Raw genomic sequence first — 20065 nt, forward strand, 5'->3', positions numbered from 1 at the left:
TCCCTGGAGATCTTCAGGCAAATGCTAGATTACCATTTAGTAAAGTATGCTATATAGTGTGTATGGGTTAGATTAGCCAGTCCAAGGACCTTTCCAACCCTCACATTCTGTGATTCTGAGAGCCCAGTTTCTCAAACTCCAAATCCAGTGTTTTATCCCTGTATCATGCTGCTGCCTCTCTGCCTTCAGATCTCTAGGCCTCGGTTTCCTCAACTTTAAAATGAGAAGAATGGACAAGATAACCTCTCACACATTCTATGACCATTCCTCAGTTTGCTGAGCAATTAAAGCAAGTTGCTTTAGAAACCAGTCACTGCCATTCTTTGTTTTGCCCAGAGGGTGTCACTGTAGAACAAAATAATTCCCTTAAAAATTAGATTACTTCTATACATTCTATCTCCAGTATGGGATTTCACTGCAAAGCTTCCCCTTTAAACACCAAGTTTTGTTTTCTGAAACAAATACTGAAATTAAATGAGTAACTTATTGTCTTCTACTTACCCACATCCCCAAAGTCTATCATTAACAAAAAATGAAAATATTTGACTTACGATTTATAGAATAAACTGTATGGAGGATTTGTGGCCATCAGCTGAGTAATAACAGATATAACCACAATCACGAGAACTGGAAGCAACTGAAGAAATGCAGAATACATATTCTAAAAGAGAAAGATATTTGAAGTAACCATTACCTTTACAAAAACAAAAAATACTTAATTGAAAAAACCTGTGGTATCTTGTTATAGGGCACTCCTCCTAGATGAGGAGTTTACCAATAAAGGTTGGCATCCTATACTCTCAGAGTTGCCTAAAGCACTGAGAGATCAAGTGACTTGCCCAGGGTAATATAGCAAGTATATGTGTTAGAGGTATGATTTTACCATAAGTCTCCTAACCCTAAAGTTAACTCTCTTATCCACTGTGCCAGGCTGCCTCTCATTGGAAAAAAAAAAGTTGATAGACTCATGTTTGAAAAATAACTTGCAGGGGCAGCTAGGTGGCACAGTGGATAGAGCACCGGCCCTGGATTCAGGAGGACCTGAGTTCAAATCCGGCCTCAGGCACATAACACTTACTAGCTCTGTGACTCTGGGCAAGTCACTTAACCCCACTGCCTAGTCAAAAAAAAAAAAGAAAAATAACTTGCAATATATTTATCTACAGAAATAATTTGGTTAAATCCCTTTTCCATATCTCTTTAAACCTTAATTTCATTCTCCAACCATAAGCACATATAATTATGTAAACTGAATATGTACTGAATAAATACTGATAGAAGATAACTTCTGTTCAGCTTGCTACTATATTGCAATGTTAGAGCTATAAGAATCTTTGGAGATTATCTGATGCAAACTCTTTATTTTGTAGCTAGGAAACTGAAGCCCAAAGAGGGGTACTCATAAACTCCATTCATTGTTTTACACTCTTAGCTTTCTAAAAAAGACACAATTTTCTCTTCACCAAATGCTTACCCATTTCATGAACATTAATGGTAAATAAAACAAACACAAATTTTAGGAGATCTCAGTTTCACGCCTGGCCCTACAACTCACAGGTTATGTGACTGTAGGTCACCAGGCTTCTCTGTAAAATGAAGGAGATGGATTAGATGATCTCTAAGGTCCTGTCCAGCTCCAAACAGTACGATCCAATCCGAAAAGGAAAGGGAAGTATCCTAAGCATGCAAGATTTTGGACACCAAGTGAAAGCCCCTCAAACACCTGGAAACCATGCAGAATGAGGCTGGGAATCAGAAACTTGCTTTGGTCCAAAGGGAAGAGTTGAGAAAACGTACCTCCTTCCATTCTTTGATGGACATTTTTTTTTGAGGCAATTGAAGTTAAGTGACTTGCCCAGGGTCACACAGCTAGTAAGTGCCAAGTGTCTGGTCTGAGACCAGATTTGAACTCAGGTCCTCCTGACTCCAGGGGCAATGCTCTATCCACTGAGCCACCTAGCTGCCCCTTCTCCTTCCATTTTTTGCAGAGGATTATTGGTATTGAATATTATATTTGCTGTTCATAGTTAGTGGAAAAACCACTCGAGTCAAGCGAATAGAACCAGAACAATTTACATAACAATAATAATAACAACGACAACAATAATGATGAAGATGATAACTAGCACTTGTTCGGTGCTTTAAAGTATGCAGTGCAATATACCAATATGATCTCATTTGATCCTCACAACAATTCTGAGAGGTAGGTATAAATATTATCCTTATTTTTAGGTGAGGAAACTGAGGCAGACAGAGGCTAAGTGACTTGCCTAGGGTCACACAGTTAGTAAGTGACTGAGGCTGGATTTGAACCAGAGTCTTCCTGACTCCAGGTCTAGTGCTTTATCCACTGAGTCACCAAGTTGTGTTAGTGACTACAATAATATAAAGGAAAGTGACTCTGAAAAACACAAGAACTCTGATCAATGAAATGACCAATCATGACTCCAGAAAAACCAAGTAACGGACTAAAGGTAAAGAAAGTGACATATATTTTCAGATATGGTCAATGTTTGAATTGGTTTGTTACAAAGGAGGGCTTTTATCACACGAGAGGAAGAGGAATAGGGTAAAGTGGACCAATAGTGACAGGAAGAAAGAAAAAACATTAATGAAATATTTTAAAAATACACAGAAAAGAAGGAAACTCGGGAAAAGTTAAAGACAACAAGGTAGGCAGTGTTAGTACTACTCTGTTAAATTTAATGTGCTTTTAAAAAAAGTTGAATGTAACAGAAGTTAATGGTTTATTATATAAACCTCTTTTTCTATTCATATTTGGAAATAATCATATTTGCTAAGTTCATAATAAGAAATATGTTCAAGTCCACTAGCTCTGAAGTAAGAGGAATGAGTATAAATCTTGCTTCTAGAAATAACTATTTGACCTTGGGCAAGTCACAACCTCCCTGGGCCCCATTCTTCTCCTCTGTAAAATGAGGGGATTAGATAAGATGGCTCTAGGGTCCTTTCTAGATTGAGAACTAAGATCTCATGTGTTGCTTGATTTTGCTGAAATGCTTTATTCCCCATCTTTTTTTATTCTTTTTTACAGAGAGGTATCATAGCACAGGAAGACATGGATTCAAATCTTGCTTCTAGAACCTACTTCCAGGTTGTATGCCTCATGGACGGGTAATTTAACCTCTCATGTGCTCAAGGCAACTCTCTAAGACTACTGGTTGCAGAAACGGGGATGCCCTGTACAACAAAAGGTGTTTCCTCTTTAAAATTCCCTGTATTAATGAAGTCACAGCTTTAGTCCCTATCCCTATATATAGGGGATGATTAGTTAGGCAGGGGAGAAGGAGAAATATATTTGCAAATGAAGTTGATGTAAAAAATAAAATGTAACAATAAACAATTTTTTAAAAAGCATTCTAAACTTGCCCTATAAACGACTGTAATTTAGTTTTAAAAAGAGGTACAGCTTGCTTTTACTAGAATCTAGTATTTACAGCAAAGAGCACACAAAGAGGTCAGAGGAGATATAAGAAAGGCAGAGGATGGGGAGGGTCACATGTTAGCCTAGTCAGCTAAATGATGATTCTCAGGCCTATCATTCAATTCAATATGCATTTTTTATTGTTCTATACAAAAAACTGAGCTATTTTTTTTTGTGAATTTAGAACCAGGGAAAAGGTCGAGAGGCCTAGAATACCAAGACTTGTAAATTCCTAAGCCAAAAAAATCTAATACAAATGAACTCTACCATGAGGTTCATATATCAAAGTGTGGTGCACTTGATATAAGTGAAATTGTATAAAAGCATCAGAGCAGAAATGGTGAAAAGGTACCTAGATCCTGGGCAGGGACCTTGCAGCACTCTGCTCACTGAGGAATTCGTAGGGGAACTATGACACACTCAACAAAGACCCTAGATCTTCTTCCTTTAAAACCAGCTAAGGGGATGCTTTGTAGACCCTTCTCCAGCAGATCCAAAAGAGTAGATCTAAAGGTCATGGCAGAGTCTTCACAAGGCAGTAAATCTGAGATCATTTTTGATATGTACTGGTCAGTGACACAGCTGTTTGAATTAAATTTCAATAAACATTTACTAAGCATTTATCAAAACCAAGACTCTATGCTAAGGGCTGAGGATACAAAGAAAAAACAAAATGGTTCCTGACCTAAAGAAGCTGATACTTAACTAGTAGAATACAACCTGCACACTGCTAAGCAAATAAAAGGTAATTTAAGAAGGGAGAGAGCATAAAAAACTGGAGGAACCAGGGAAGGTTTATAGAGAGATAAATACCTGAGCTGAGCCTTGAAGGCAAGGATTCTAAGAGGTGGGAAGGAAGATGAATTGCATTTGAGGGACAAGGGACAGCCTTGCAAAGACACAGAGTCAGGAGAAGGAATACTGAATTCCAGTAACAGATGGAAAATAATGGCTGGCTGTAATATAACAAATAGCAGGGACATGAGCAAGCATGAAGGGGAATAATAAAATGTCCATTAAGGTAAGTGGGAGTCAGGTTGTGTAGGGTTTTAAAAATCAGGACAGAAATAAGAAATGGCTAAACAAATTGTGATGCAGGCATATAATGGGACATTGCTGTACTTTAAAAAGTGGTGAATATGAAGAATTCTGAGAAGGAGGGAAAGACTTATGAAGACTAATGCAGAGTGAAGCAGAACCAGGAGAACAATTTACACAAATGACTACAAGAATGTAAATGGAAAGAATGGTACAATGAAACTGAATGCTGTGTGATTATAATGACTAAGTCTGGGTCCAGGGAAAAGGCCAAATTTTCCCTTTCCCTTCATTGCAGTTATGAGACAACAGGTAGAGAACATTACGTATACACATACAGAGAATATCATATAGAAAGAGATGACATGTTGGTTAGTTTCACCAAGTTGCTTTTCTTCCCTTTCTTCTTTAATTATTGTTATAAGGGATGGCTTGATGGGGAGGGGAAAGGTGAGGGATAGCTCTGGAAACTAAGATCAATCTTCATTTTTAAATGTCAGGGTAGAGTTTATACTTTATCTACTCAAGAAGTTTGAGGAGGGTGGTGACAAGGTCAGATTCTTTTGGCAACTTTATTGGAAGATGGACTGAAGAAGGAAGAGACTGGAAGCAGGGGAACCAATTAGAAAGCTATTACAATAGTCTAGGCTAAAGTTATCGAGGGCCTCATCTATGGATCTGGGTATCTGAGTAGAAAGACAGCAACAGATTCAAGAAATTACATGGAGGCAGAATAAAGAGAATTATGCAACTGACTGGATGGGAGGCAGGGCAGGTGAGAGAAAGGCAAGATAAGGATATCTTGGAAGTTGTAAAACTAGGTGACTAGAAGAGGATAGATTTTCCAAAAAGCAAGGGAGTTTGGAAGAGGTGCAGATTTAGAGGGGGAAAAGATAATCAGTCTTGTTTTGTACCTGCTGCATTTGAGATGCTCTTGAGGCATCAAGTGGAGATATCCAGGAGGAAGCTGGCACTGTAAGAAGGACTGGGGCTCTGTAAAAATGATTTAGGACTAGATATAAAGATATGAAAATCATATACAAAAAGATAACTGGACTCACAGGAGTAGAAGAGGTGACCAAGGGAGAGAAAGAGGGCCAAGGACAGAACTCTGGGGGACACTCACACAGTTGGGGGGAAAGAGATGGATGATAACCCAGAAAGGGAGACTGAGGAAAAGTCAGACAGACAGAAGGACAACCAGAAGAAAGCAGTGCCACAGAAAGTCAGGAAAGAGAGAATACACAAGAGCTGGGATAAGTCAACACTATTAAAACCTGCAAAAAAAAAAATGAGGACTGAAAAAAAAAGGTTATGAAATGGTTTATAACTCTGGAGGGGCCAACTTTGCCTGAGCGTAGGAGTCCGAAATGAGAGTACAGGGGACTGAGAAGTAACTGGAAAGTGAGTAAGAAGAAACCGTAAAGACAGACTAGTTTTTCTAGGACTTTGGCTGTGAGAGGAGAAAGAGAACTAGGCCAAGAACTTGAGGAACAGCAAGGTCAAGTGAAGCTTTTAAAAAAAAAATCTTTAAGTGAACCTTTTTTAAAGATAAGCAAGACTTTGTAGATACAGGGAAGGTGCCAGTAGATAAGGAAAACTGAAAGGTACCTGAGAGAAGGAAATGGGATGAGTGAGTTCCTAGAGGTGACAGATAGGGATAGGATAAAGGATTCAAGCAGAGGGACTGAGAAGGGCCATCTCTTCATCAGAGATGGAAGGAAAAGTAGGCAAGAAAGGGGAAAGATGAAAAGGGGTCAGAGGTGGGGGAAAAGAGCTTATAACAGACACTCTGATTGTCTCAGGAGATGTGAGGTCATCCACCGAGAGAGGGACAAAAGGCTTTTTGTTGTGTGACTTTCACCCACAGCACTCCATAGGAGAAGAGAAGTAGGGAAGGCACATGAGAAGGCCATCCTAGGGCTGGCGTGGCCAAAGGTCAAGGAATTCAAGGGTAGAAGACAAGGTGCAGATGAACTGGTCAAGTACAGAATCAAGATAATGATAGGAGGACTATAAAGCCAGAGCAGGGATAACAGATTGGGAGAAGAGGGAGGAGTAGAGAGACTGAAGCTCATGGTGAAGAGAAAAAATAAGTTTAGTGATACAGAGGTACAAATGAAAAAAGGAATTTGTAATCAGATGGGAACTTCAGAGTTCAGGATCATGGAGATAGTCAAATTATGAAGCATTTATTAAGTACTTCTTATGAGCCAGGCACCATGCTAACTCCTGGAAATACAAATACAAGCAGAAAGAAAAACAAAAAGAAGCTGAAAATGGTAAGAGGAACGTTCCCCAGATGGATGTTGCCAGAGAAAGTCTGAAAGACCAAGAGTGAAACCTGGAGAGTGACGAGTATACAGTGGCCTGGGTGTCCTGATGGTGAGATGGCGGCATGACCGTCCCAACAGCTAAGACTGATGGACTGGGAGGCCAGGCTGTTGGGGAGACTCCAACAAGTAAAAGAAGTCCCTGAAAAACAGAAAAGGGGCTTGGCTAGCGAGGAAAACGAAATCTCTGAATTTCTTGAGAAAATCAGCAGTCTCCTGCAGGCAGTGGATTACAGCAGAAAGACACTGGAATAGGTGATGGAGAAAGTGAATCTCAAAGGAGGAGATAATGAGGAATGATGGTGGCAGAGGAAAGCTCTGGAAGTGGAAGTGTGGAGGAGAGACTATAATGATTCTTTCTCCTGGCCCAGTGTGCTGGATGACATGAAAGAAAAAGCAACTAGTTTCAGAGTGGGAGGCCAGGGATGCAGCATCTTCCAAAGGCAGCTAGGTTTCCAAGAATGCATGAAGAGCAAAAGCGTGAAAGGAAGAGGTCTGGGATGAAAGGGATTTTATTAAAAATAGAACGAAAACTCCATAGGGCACAATGGAAGAGGAAGGCAAAAGAGGAGAGGGAATAGGAAGGTGTAGGAATGGCTGGATGGGAATAAAAGAGTACAGGAAGAGGCCTTTTACCTTGGCAAATACCAACTTTGAATAATTACAGAAATTAATGGAAAAGCAGATAGTTTTTCCCAGCCACAGGACAGGAAAAGTTCAGATCTGACTGGGGCCTCTACCCTCCTGGGTCCTGTTATATGTATTTCCCATCTTCCTAAATATGTACAGTAGAAAATTTTAAAACATTCTTGGAGACCATAAATACTGACTCATCATAATTATTTACAAATAGTAACCCTCCTTTCTCCAGTCACCTGAGGCTTTTCCTCTTCTTCTTCCTTCTGGGTCTGTACTCTCTCATTTCGGTGTCGCCGACGATAAAGGTGTGTGTCATCAGTTGTCACGTTTGAAAACATGTGAATATTTCCTGGTTAAAAAAAAAATTAGCATAGGGAGCAAACAAACCTCTCTCCCTGCCTTATCCATGACTCCCTTTGTGGTGAGTTTTAATGTAACTGAAATTATCTAATGATTTTTCTCAATAGTCTTCTAAGAGCGGCTCACTAAGTATTCTTCCATATTTTACACACAGGAGAAACCAGGATTCTGAGATGAAGACTAATCAAAGTGACATAGCTATAAACCAAACCTTCTTAGCTCCCTTGCCTCTGAACTGGGCCCACATTTAAGTATTTTTAAAAAATGTATAAAAACTATACTGAGGAAAACAGTAGAGTTTAATGGAATGAAGAACCATTGTTCTTGTCTCTGTCACTAATGACTGGCTGTGGTCAGCCCTGTTTTATAACTTTGGCAGCTACATATAACAATCAACTCTCCTCCTCAGCATTTAGTAGCTAGGTATTACACTCCAAACTCCAGTGCGTCAGGACAGCATTTGTAACCTTTTTTTTTTTTTTAGGCAATTGGAGTTAAGTGACTTGCCCAGGGTCACATAGCTAGTAAGTGTCAAGTGTTTTGGTCTGAGGGCAGATTTGAACTCAGGTACTCCTGACTTCAGGGCCGGTGCTCTATCCACTGAGCCACCTAGCTGCCTCAAGCATTTGTAACCTTTAACCCTCCACAGAGAGGCATCATGGCATAGTGGATGGAGAGAAGTCCTCTGACCAAGGATGATCTGGTCAGAAGTCCCACTTCTGACACAGTGACACTGACATGGTGTGTGACAGAAGACAAATCACTTAACCTTGCATTGTTCTAAGCAAATAAGTTACAGAGAAGGTGCTGATTTATATTGGGAGAGAGATTTCCTCATCTGGAAGTTCACTTTAATCAATGAAATAACAGGTCTATTCCCTATCCCTGGCTTTCCATTAGTACAATCCTACAAGCATAGCAACTGATCCTCTAGTCAGGTTCTCAAAAGTGTGCTTGTCTATAGCATATCAGGAATACTAACCTGTAGGAAAATGTCCTCCAAAGAACACATTGAAGACCTCCTCTGGAGTAATGTCAGCTTCAAAATCTGAGTAATAAGCATAGGGTCGGGCCTGGGGCGCAGCAAAAGTTGCTTGTTCATCTCCATATTCATCATAGCGTAATCTTTTATCAGGATTGCTGAGAACAGCAAACGCATTCCCTATTGCTATAGAGGAAGGGGGAAAAACATGTCAGAGCTTACAGTTAGCCGTCCTTTCTTCCACTGATTTTAAGTATGTAACTTTTATACTTATATACTATATATAAGTACATAGAACTCCCAGCAACTAGGAGAATAAGGTCAATTTCTATATGGCAACTTCACACAGATTTAAGGTGCAGCCAAGGTGGAAATTTTGGCGTAAGAAGCATTTGTGTGGTGCACAGGGCAGCTAGGTGGCACAGTGGATAGAGCACTGGCCCAGGAGTCAGGAGGACCTCAGTTCAAATTCGGCCTCAGACACATAACACTCACTAGCTACGTGATTCTTGGCAAGTCTCTTAACCCCAAATGCCTCACCCAAAAAAAAAAAAAAAAGCACTTGTGATTATAAGCGTTCCAAAAATGCTATCCACATCCTGATGTGGACTTGACGAAGATGTAGATCAAAGCATACTATTTAAAAAAATTTTTTTTCACAGTTTTTTCCTTTCATTGTTTTTTCTTATACAACATGACTAATATGGAAATATGTTTTACGTGACTGCACATATATAACCTATACCAAATTGCTTCCTGTCTTAGAGATGAGGGAGGTGAGAGAGGAAGCGAGAAAATCTGGAACTCAAAATTTTATTAAAAAAAGAAGGTAAAAGTTTTCTTTACATGAAATTGGAAAAAATAAAATATTAATTAAAAGGAAAAAAATAAGCATTCCAAATGTAAATAATGGCTCACAGTCTGAGTTAGAGAAATAACCAAATAAAACAATCACCAAAAGCTTTTTTCAACTCTTTTCCAAAAACTCTTTTCCCTTACATGTTTTTAGCTTATTTTAGAAATCAGTGATATGTTTATTGATTTTTTTTTGAGATCAAGTCTCCTTACCTCACCCACGTTTAGAAGTTCAGAAGCCTCTTGATAACCCCAAAAATTCTCCCAAAATATCTCAAAATCCTAAATCCTACTACCTACTCCATTTTCCCTGTGGGTCAGTGCGACCCTCCCTACCCATAATGGTGGCTTCCCCCTAAGGCCCCTGCCCCTTGGGGCTCACCATACAGGTGCTAGATTTAGCAGATTTAGTTAGGACACAGAACCCTGCAGTTCAGAATTCCTGAGTTTGAGATCCACCAGCTTCAACCTCCTCTATTGCAAGGATTACAGGTGTTTGAGACTATGCCCAGCCATTTATTAACTTTCAAAGGCCAAGATCTGAATGGGGACTTGAGAAATTAAACAGAAGGTAAACCGAAGGAGCTAAAAAAAAAAAGTCTTCTGTGAAAATACTTTTTTGCTTTGCACAACTCAATGGGAAAATAAGGATCTGACTCCATTTAAATATTCAATCAATAAAATCACCCTGAAAATATCTCCACTTTTTCAATTAATTCAATTCAATTAATACTGCAAAATGCTTTAAAGGAAGGACTAGTTTCTATACACAGCACTTTTCATTACATAATATAGTGTTTATTAATAGCAAGATAACGTAACACTTAAAGAGAATATTTATTTCACTTCAACAAACATTGTTAAGCATTTACTATATGCTTGACTTATCTTATGTCTGATTACCTCAAAAAAGGTAAACTAGAAGATTGCATACATCACTGCAGTTCTGACCAAAACACCATCTTCCTGACTAGGAGTTCTGCTAAGTGTTTAGAGTAATGGCATAACTACTAAACCATTCCAGTTACATGAACCTCTCAATAAAATGACAGTTAACTACTGTTGACTTTTTTTTTTTTAAAGACTGGATCTCACTATCTCCCCCAGACTGGCAGCGAAGGGGCTCCTCACAGGCCTGATCCTGGCACTGATAGGCACAGGATCTCTGACTCACTCTATTCTGACCTGGGCTGGTTTGCCTGTCCTTTAGCAGTCCCCACCTAACACTTTCCCCATCTCCCTGCCCCAGCCCCTACCAGTTCCTAGGGACTTACCATGCTGATGCCAGATTTAGTCATGACATACAGTCTGCACAGCCCACTGCGGTTCAGAACTTGCCCAGTTCCTACCATGCCGGGCTGCCTGTTCTTAAATAAGCGTGCCAAGAGCATAAAGAATGACTACTTGTTTAACTTTTCAGAGAGGCCGTAGAGGAGAGTTAAATGCACCTAAGATGGCACATCAAATTTAACAATGAACAAATTCAACAAAAATTTATTAAGCACTTCTTGTATGACCTTGGGTAAACTGCTTAACTTCCTTGAGCCTCAGTTTCCTCATCTGTAAAATGAGAGGGTTGGACTAGATTTGTTCTAAGGTCCCTTCCAGTTCTAAATCTATGATCCTACTAAGTATAAGACAATCAGGGACACAAAGATGAAAAACAATAAAATCCCCTACCTCTCAAGGACCTCACAGTCTATTGGGAAAAGACTAGCAGAAAGGTAAGGAGTGACAGGATCAAAGGGAGAGAGGTCAGACAAAATGCCCTAGGAAATTTTGAGAAAGGAGAGAACACCTGAAGGTGGAGGTAACAGGAAAAGTTTCACAGAAGAAAGAGGCATTTGACCTGAGCTTGAAGAAAGATAAAGATCTGAGCCGGTGAAACGGAGGAGGGACAGCATTGTAGGCAGCTGATGGTCTGTGAAAATTCACAATGGCGGGAATGACAGAAGTTTGAGAACCAGCTCATATTCCAGTGTGGCTGGAATGCAGTATACAAAAGGAAGTGATACAAACTAAGACTGGGAAGGTAGGGGACAACCAGACAGTAGAGGGCATTAAAGACCAAGCTAAGGCGTTTATATTTCATGCCAGAGGCAACAGGGAGCCACTGAAGGTTCTGAACAGGGGAGATTATTTTAGCAGTTATGTGAGGGGTAGATTAGAAAAGTGTGAGAGTGGAGGAAGACCAGGCTATTAAGAATATTATGGGCTAGAGATGACAAAGACTTGTACTACAGAAGTTAATCAAGTGTAAAGAACATACACAAAAGACAAAAAGAACCAGTGGGGTATCATGGGAAGGGCACTGTTTAGAGTTGGGAAGATGTAGGTTCAAAACCCACCTCTAATATTTAGTGAATGTCTTACTATGGGCAAATCATTTAACCTCTCAGACTATTTTCTCATCTGTAAAGTGGGGACAATAACAACTATAGTACCTACCCCACACAGTTGTGAGGATCAAATAAAAATAAGTAAAACACTGAAACTTGACAAAACATAGTAACTGACAAAGGGGGAGGTGAGAAAGAAAGAGGGAAGAATCAAATATTACAGAGGTTACAAAAACCTGAAGGAGTAGAAAGATAGTGGCATCATCGATCCAGTAAGCATTTATTAAACACTACTAGCTACAAAGCCTGGTGCTAGATCCAAGGGATACAAAGACAAACGGTAAAGCACTCCCTCTTCTCAAGAAACTTACATTCTGCTGGAGGGACACGATATATAAACTAGTAAGTGAATGTGTAGTAATTTCAGAAGGAAGGAGGAAGCATTAACTAAGGAAAGTCTTATTGTAGGAGAGCAGTTCTTATTCTTTTTGGTCTCAGGACCCCTTTACACTCTTAAAAAATTACTGAGGACCCCCTAAAGTGCTTTTGTTTATGTGGGTTGTATCCATCAATGTTTATATTAGAAATTATAATATCTTTGTATCATTAGGAAAATGATTTCGACCTTGTGGAACCCCCTGACAGGGACTTGGGGACCCTTAAGGGTCCCTAGACCATGCTCTGAGAACTGCTGATATAAGGAATGGCACAGCAGTTGATCCATGAAGGAAGCTCCAGTGTTGCTAAGGGGGTGGAGGTGAGGGAGTCCATCCCAGGCAAAGGGGACAGTCTGGGCAGAGGCAGAGGCAGAGAGAACAAGTAAGTTAGTTTGGCTGGAACATAAGAGTGGATTATAAGGCTATAAAGATAAGCTATAGCCAGAATACAAAGGCTTCTAATGTCGATCTGAGGAGGCTCTGAGGGTCCTGGAACAGTAGTGACACAGTCAGACTTAGGCTTTAGGAAGATCATTTTGGTTGCTGTGTGGAGGGCAGACTGGAGAGAGAAGAGAATGGAAGCAGAAAGACTATCTGGAAAGTTGTTTTGAGAGTTGGAGAGAAGATGAGAGTCTCCACTTGGGGAGATGGCTATATAAACGTAGAAAAGGGAACTGATTCTAGACATACCTTGGAGGGAGAATCTGATTGGGTATGAGGAGTGAGGGAGAGGGAAAAAAATCAATGGAAATAGGGAAATTTGGTGGAGGGCTAGATTTAGGGGAGAAGATTGTGAATTGATTTTTGGTCATATTGAGTTTCAGATACTGATGGGGCATCCAAGTGGAGATTCCCAGCAGAGAGGTGGATATGTGGGATTGGAGCTCAGAGGCTGGACAGACAGATGTGAAAGTCATCAGCACAGAGGCAAAAACTGAACCTATGAGTATGAATGAGATCACCAGAGAGAGAAAAGAGAATACCTAGGACAGAGCCCAAGAGAATCACCACCTCATGGGATGGAGGAGGAGGAGGAACTAGTGAATCTGACAGATAAGGAGCAAGCAGACAGGAAGGAGAATCAAGAGAGAACAATATCATGGAAGCCAAAGAAGGGGAAAGTATCCAGAAGGAAAAGGTGGGGCCAATGGTATAAAACGCTGCAGAAAGCTGAGAAAAGATCAATAGATTCAGTAACTGAGAGGTCTTTGAACCTTAGGTCAAGAACCCCTGATTTTTAGTGAAAGGACTTCATTTTACAGACAAGGAAACTGAAGCTTAGAGTGCGGTAGTGACTTCCTTGACCTAGGGAACATGGCTACTAAGCGGCAAAAGTTAAGATTTGGAAACTTAGATTAACAGTTTGTATTATTGAAAGTTACCTTATCCTGAAGACTGACCTAAACCAACGTTTATTCAAAAGTATCGTGGGACAAGGTGGGTATTTAAATAAACCCACTATTTAAAATAATTGTATACAATAGTCCCCTGATGAAATAAAACCATTATATTTCCGATTAAACAAAATGCTATGACAAGACTTGAAGGAGAACTCAAACATGATTTCAGCTGTAATACCTTTAAAAGCTTCTGTGGCCCCAGGTGCACAGTTCTTATCAGGGTGAAATTTCAGGGCCAGTTTTCTGTAAGCTTTCTTGAGATCCTCATCACTGGCATCTCTGTCAACTCCCAGAATTTCATAGTAACTTCTGCATTTCTTTATCCTAAAAAATGTCAAAAGTAGTTATACCTTTCAAGATACTTTCATATGGTTTATTTTGTCTGCTTTACGCCACTGGTGGTACACAAATCTACATTTTACAGAGGTAGAGTCAAGACTCATAAAATGCTAGAAATGGAAGGAACCTTCAGAGGTCTTCACCCAGACTACAGAAGCTACTATTCAACTCCATCCCTCCCAGCTCCAGTCTCATCCATGGAGCCCCTGCAATCTGATCACCCAGAAAACTAAAGAGAGCTCTTCACTCGTGGGGAATGAGATTGTGAAAGCTCATTCCACCCATCAACATTCCAAATGGAACATCAGAGCTACGTAACTCTGCGTGCTTCTCTTGTAGTAAATGTCTCTAATGTAACACTTTCGGACACGGTCAATGTGTGAATTTGTTTTGCTTGGCTTTATGTATTTTTTTTACAAAGGTTTTCTTTTTCCTTCTTTTCATAATGCAGGGGAGATGGGAGAGAAAAGAAAATAAATGCTTGTTAGCTGAAAACAAAAAAAAATAGAGTAAAAAACAAAACCCCCCATCTTAACCCACTCTCTCCTCCCCTTTTCCCTATGGCCAACGCGCTCCTGACAGCTCACTTCCCAATTCCCACAGGATAAGAGATCATAGATTTTGAGTTGGAAGGGCGCTTGATGGTCCTCTAGTCCAACCTCTCATTTTAAAGATAAGGAAACCTACATACCTGAGAGGTTAAACAGCTTACCCAAAGTGGCAGAACCAGGATTCAAATGCAGGTCCTCTCACTCCAAATCTATATCACCACTCCATCACAAACCCTGTCCTGCTACGACATCTCCCCTAAGCTTTTCCATTCTTGTTCGCCTGACCCCTTCCATTTAGGCCCTTACCTTCTCCTGCCTAACCCTTTTACGTTCTCCTCTGACGTTCCTTAAGCTCTCCTTCATCTTGGACCTCTTCCTCTTCCGGCCACTCCACTTACTTGTACCAACTGAAAACTGACATTCCCCTGAAGGCTCCGCATCTCGCACTACCCTCTCTAATGCAGGCTGCCTCTCTTCCCATCCCCTATTCTCACAAGGTCCGGAAGCCAAGGATTACTCCTTTCTCTCCTACCATCATTCAACATTTCCTCTGCAGGGATGCCAGCTGATCAGACCACTCTCCCCTGAACACTTCTTTGTCACTTTGCCACCTTTTCCTATCACTGTGGCACTTGGCTCAGTCTTCTCTATTCTTCCCTTGGCATGATTTTCAGAAACTTCCACATCTACAATGATGAATCTCCTTTCTGCCCTCATAGTTTCTTGAACTCTTCAGTCCCTATGACTTCCACCTCCATTTTACCTTAGTCAACCACAGGTGTGCACATCCCAAACACACTCTATAAACACTTAAGGGTCATATCCTGGACCTTATCATCACTCAAAACTACTCTGCTTCCAAAATAATGAATTCTATAATAATGAAAGAAATTCCTCTATTATTATGATCATCTGTCCTTCAGTCTATCCTACTCATTTATTCCTCCCATATCTGTGTCCTCATCACAACCTTTGGTTACTTGATTTTTTTCTACTTTCCCTTCATTCCTACCTTTTTTCATTATCTTCCTTTAGATTCTAAACCTTTTGCTTCTTTAAATGAAACATTATTTTGTTTAGCAGTATAAAGTATATCCTTGGTAGACTGATTAATATTGTATTAATTCATTTAGCCCAGCATAGCCATGAACACTGGTTGTTCTTCTGGTTATTTTAATCATTCTTTATGTCTTTAAGGAATATTTTGTAATAGTATCTATGCCACACTCGAATGACTTAGTAACTAACACACAGATATTTCATGCATTTTGTAATTATTTTAAGTGGAGTTCCCATTTTTATTTTTAATACTACTATGTAGAAATGCTATTGATATTTATGGGTTATTTTGTATACTGGTATTCTACTCAATCTATTACTGTCTCAATTAGTTTCTTTGCTAATTCTCTAGGATGTTCTAAGTAAACTATCATGTCATCAGCAAATACGGAAAATCATTTCTTCTTTGTTGCTATTTATGCTTTTAATTTCTCCTATCTCATTGCCATTACTAGCATTTCTGGATCTATGTTATATAACAGCAGTGAAAAAAGGCTTACCTTTTACTCCTGGATTGGAAAAGTTGTATTTATCCACTGCCAGTAAAGCTAGCTTTTTACATATATGCTTTTTCTTACCAAAATATAGTCCTTGCATGCTGGACTTTGTAGGGTTTTTACTATAAATGAGTGTTATATTTTGTCAAAGTCTTTTTCTACATTATTTGATATAATTGCATGGTTTTGAATGTTTTTGTTTTTTAAAATGATTGTTTTCCTACCATCAAACCATCTTTGCATTCCTTGTATAGATTCAACTTGATTACAGTGAATAATTTTTTTGTATATAATGCTGAAATCTTTTTTCCAGGATTTTATTTAAAATTTTTGGAATCAATATTTTCTAATAATGTTGATCTATAGTTTTCTTTCTTTGCTTTATCCATTCCTTCTTTAGGTATTATCTATTTTCTCAGTAATCAACACTGTTCTGGCCTTATTTTCCTCCCTACCAAGCGTCATCTACTCTATGATCAGTTGTTTTAATATTGTCCTCACCTTCACTCTGGAATCCCTTGCTACTTTGACAGTTCCATATTTTTTCACCTTGTTAAACCTCAAGCCTAGATAACACCCAAAACCTGCCTTTTCTGGTCCTACTGTGGTATAAATATGAAACACAACGGATCTGGAATCAGAGGAAACAAGTTCAAACCCTAATTTTGTTATTTACTACCTGTGTGACCATAGTTAAGTCATTTACCCTCTCTGGGCTTCAGTTTCTTCATCTGTAAAAGGAAATAACTGAACTAGATCAGGGGTTCTTAATCTTTTTTTCTGTTATAGACCCTTCTGTCAGCCCTAGTGGAACCAATGGACCCATCTCAGAATAATGTTTTAAATGCATAAAATAAAATACATAGGAGATTACAAAGGACACCAATTATATTGAAATAGAATTACTGAAATACTTAAAAAAAAAGTTCACAGACTCCAGGTTAAGAAGCCCTGGACCAGAAGAATGATCTCTAAGGTCTTTTTCTAGTTCTATTCCCTTTGGTCACATGAAACTGTAAAACTGGGCTAGGTCCACTACAAATTTATGCTATTTACCCCTCAACTTACTGCTGAAACACTATCTTCTTACTTGTATCTTGACTACCATCTTCTTTCCCACCACATCTATTACAAAACTCAAAGTTTTCCAAAATCTGACAACTTACCTTTAAAGTCTTATTCCACATTAGTGCCCTTCTCATATTGCAAGTTCTAGACAAAATGGACTACTCCTCACCCTAATCTTGTCCATATCTAAACCTCCTTTTCATTTGTACCTGAAGTCCTTTCACTCCTTTAAAACCCAACCTAGGTGCCAGCTCCACCAAAGAGCTTTCCTTGACACACCATTCTCTAGACAAATGATCTGTCCCTAAATTTTTGTAGTACTTTCCTTAGTCCACTCCTTTTTATTTTTCTAAATGGCTCTCCCTTGTGTCAGTTATTTGTGTTATCTCTTCCGCCTTTAGATTGCGCATTCCCTGAGGGTACGGTCTGTGTTAGATTTATCCTTGTATTCCCAGCATCTGGCATGGTGCTTGCATATAAAAGAGGTTTTAAAAATGTCTAAATGAATGCATCTAATCCAAAGGGGTAATTTCACAACTGAGTAACCAGAGGCCCAAAGAGCTAAAGTGATTACAAGGAACTTGTGATGGAAAATGCTATCCACTATCCAGAGAAAGAACTGATGGACTGAATGCAGATCAAAGCATACTATTTTTCACTTTTTTTTCTATTGTGGTTTTTTTCCTTTTGGTCTATTTCTTCTTTCACAACATGACTAACATGGAAATGTTTTACATGATCATACATATATAACTTATATCAAATTGCTTACCATCTTAGGAAGAGGTGAAGGGAGGGAGAAAACTTTGGAACTCAAAATTTTGTAAAAATGAATGCTTAAAACTGTCTTTTCATATAAATTGGAAAAAAATAAAATGACCTGCCCAAGATTACACAACAGAGCTGAGATCAGAACCTTGATTTTTCAATTTGATGTGTTTGTCCCATTCTTCTGCGATATTTCTTAAGTATAGAGAATATATGAAGCAACTCGAGAGAGGAAGGCAGTGGATATAATAGAATGAGTATGGCTCTGGACTTAAGAGGGCCGGGGTTCAAATCCTTACTCGGATGCCCACTACTTGTGAGACTCTAAGCAAGTCATCTAACCTTCCCTGTGCCTCAGTTTTCTCATCTGTAAAATGAAGGGGTTGGACAGATAATCTCTAAGGTCCCTTCCAGTTCTACAACTATAGTCCTATCATTCCAATCTACTGCACCATGCTGAAGGTTCACTCCATCATTGTTTAGTCACATGTAGGTTACATGTTTTATTAATGTAAAGAAGAAAGTGCAAATTCCCTAGGATAATATAACAGGATTACCTCTGCACCCCAAGTAACTGTTCTTCTGTATAGGTCATGCTAGCCTCTCCAGGCTGAACCTGATTTCTCTCATTCTCAAACTTCTTTTCCTTCTTAGAATTCATACAGTTATGGCATCCACAGAAGTCAGTAGTTTCGTCAGCTGGATATTTATTTCTTCTAAATGCATCAATGTATGCTGCAAAGCAACAGCACCTCCGTTAGGCCAAGCACTGTCCCTGAAAATCAGCCTCTCCTATCTGACTCTGGAGCTCTTTCTGGGAGCAGACAGGAATCATAGCCGCATCATTCATGAGCAGGTGAGTGTGGGGGCCATGCTATGGACTTTATATTGTCTTTTCAATGTCCAGACCAAAGCTGAATAAACACCTTCCCTAGGAAAATAACACAGAAAACACGGGAGGAAATTAATAAGGGCTTACACATGCTAGAAACACACAGGGTACTGGGTATATCGATTATCTTCATATATCAATTACTTTTACAATAGTCAGTCAGCAAACAGTCTAGATGCAGAACCAAGAGAAATCTTGGGCTCTGGTCCCAGCCAGCCCCGTGACTTTAGGAAAAGTGAATGCCTACATTTCCAGAGGCAGATGACTGATTGCTTCCTTTTGATGTTGTCCAGTTATCTGTGTTCAAAGCTGACACTGCTAAGAAGATAATCTATGAAGGACTGCTCACCTCTTTCAACACGCGCACACACACACACACACACACACACACACACACACACACTCCCTTCCTCCCTCCCTCCCTCCTCTACCTAAGGCTTAAGGCTAAAGCCAGCTGACCCCAGGCCCTGGCATGCCACAGTCCAGCCCTGCGCCCCTTGTATAGTGGGAGCTGCACTGAACCCTCAGCAAACACTGAATGAACCTGCACCTCAAGGTTTGTGCAATGAGGGCACGTTAAAGTCAGGGGCCGGTTTCGGGTACGCATGCGCGCGGAGGTGACGGGGGTGGGGGGCGGGGGCAGTTGGGGGCCCTCCCCAAAGGGAGGGGGAGGGGCAGAGCAGTCCCCTCCCCGGTCCTACCTCCAGGTAGGGCAGGGCGTAGGAAGCTGGCCCGAGGAAAGAACCAGCGAGAAAAGGATGCTTCCTGCCCCGCATTGGGCCTGAACCTGCTCCCGGGGTGACCCGTCAACGCCGGCGCTACCCGGGACAGCCCAAGCCCCTTGCCTCCGTCCTGCCCCCCGATCTCTGATCTCCCCCAAACCTGGGAAGCCCCCTTGCAGGCCCTAGCCCCCTGCCCTGGTACCTTCGGTCCAGTGGTCCCTGCTCCCCAGAGTCGCCTTCATGTCGGCTCCTCTCAACTGCACCGCTAGGCCGCAGTGGCGCGCGGAGGAGGATGCAGGTGGGGGGGAGGGGAGAGGAGGGCCGCGGGGGGAGGGGCGGTG

General features: G+C 40.4%; 1 protein-coding gene across 3 annotated transcripts in view; it reads right to left on the reverse strand.

The window, feature by feature from the left end:
- DNAJC18 (DnaJ heat shock protein family (Hsp40) member C18) overlaps positions 1–20065 on the reverse strand; it is a 30829-nt gene extending 10764 nt beyond the window's left edge. Inside the window, exons 1-6 of one of the 3 annotated variants that reach the window (XM_078150460.1) lie at positions 19927–20065; positions 18668–18845; positions 14007–14152; positions 8798–8983; positions 7692–7804; positions 552–661 (exon numbers count right to left, since the gene is read on the reverse strand). In XM_078150460.1, the coding sequence (XP_078006586.1) occupies positions 552–661; positions 7692–7804; positions 8798–8983; positions 14007–14152; positions 18668–18845; positions 19927–19966 (773 nt within the window). In that variant the 5' untranslated portion in view covers positions 19967–20065. Of the gene's footprint in view, positions 1–551; positions 662–7691; positions 7805–8797; positions 8984–14006; positions 14153–18667; positions 19042–19926 lie in introns of all 3 variants that reach the window. The other 2 variants (XM_021005124.2, XM_021005125.2) reach the window with 2 other exon arrangements.

This window comes from Phascolarctos cinereus, unplaced genomic scaffold (assembly GCF_003287225.1).
Source record: "Phascolarctos cinereus isolate Bilbo 61053 unplaced genomic scaffold, phaCin_HiC Scaffold_2;HRSCAF=192, whole genome shotgun sequence".
Taxonomy (NCBI): Eukaryota; Metazoa; Chordata; class Mammalia; order Diprotodontia; family Phascolarctidae; genus Phascolarctos; species Phascolarctos cinereus.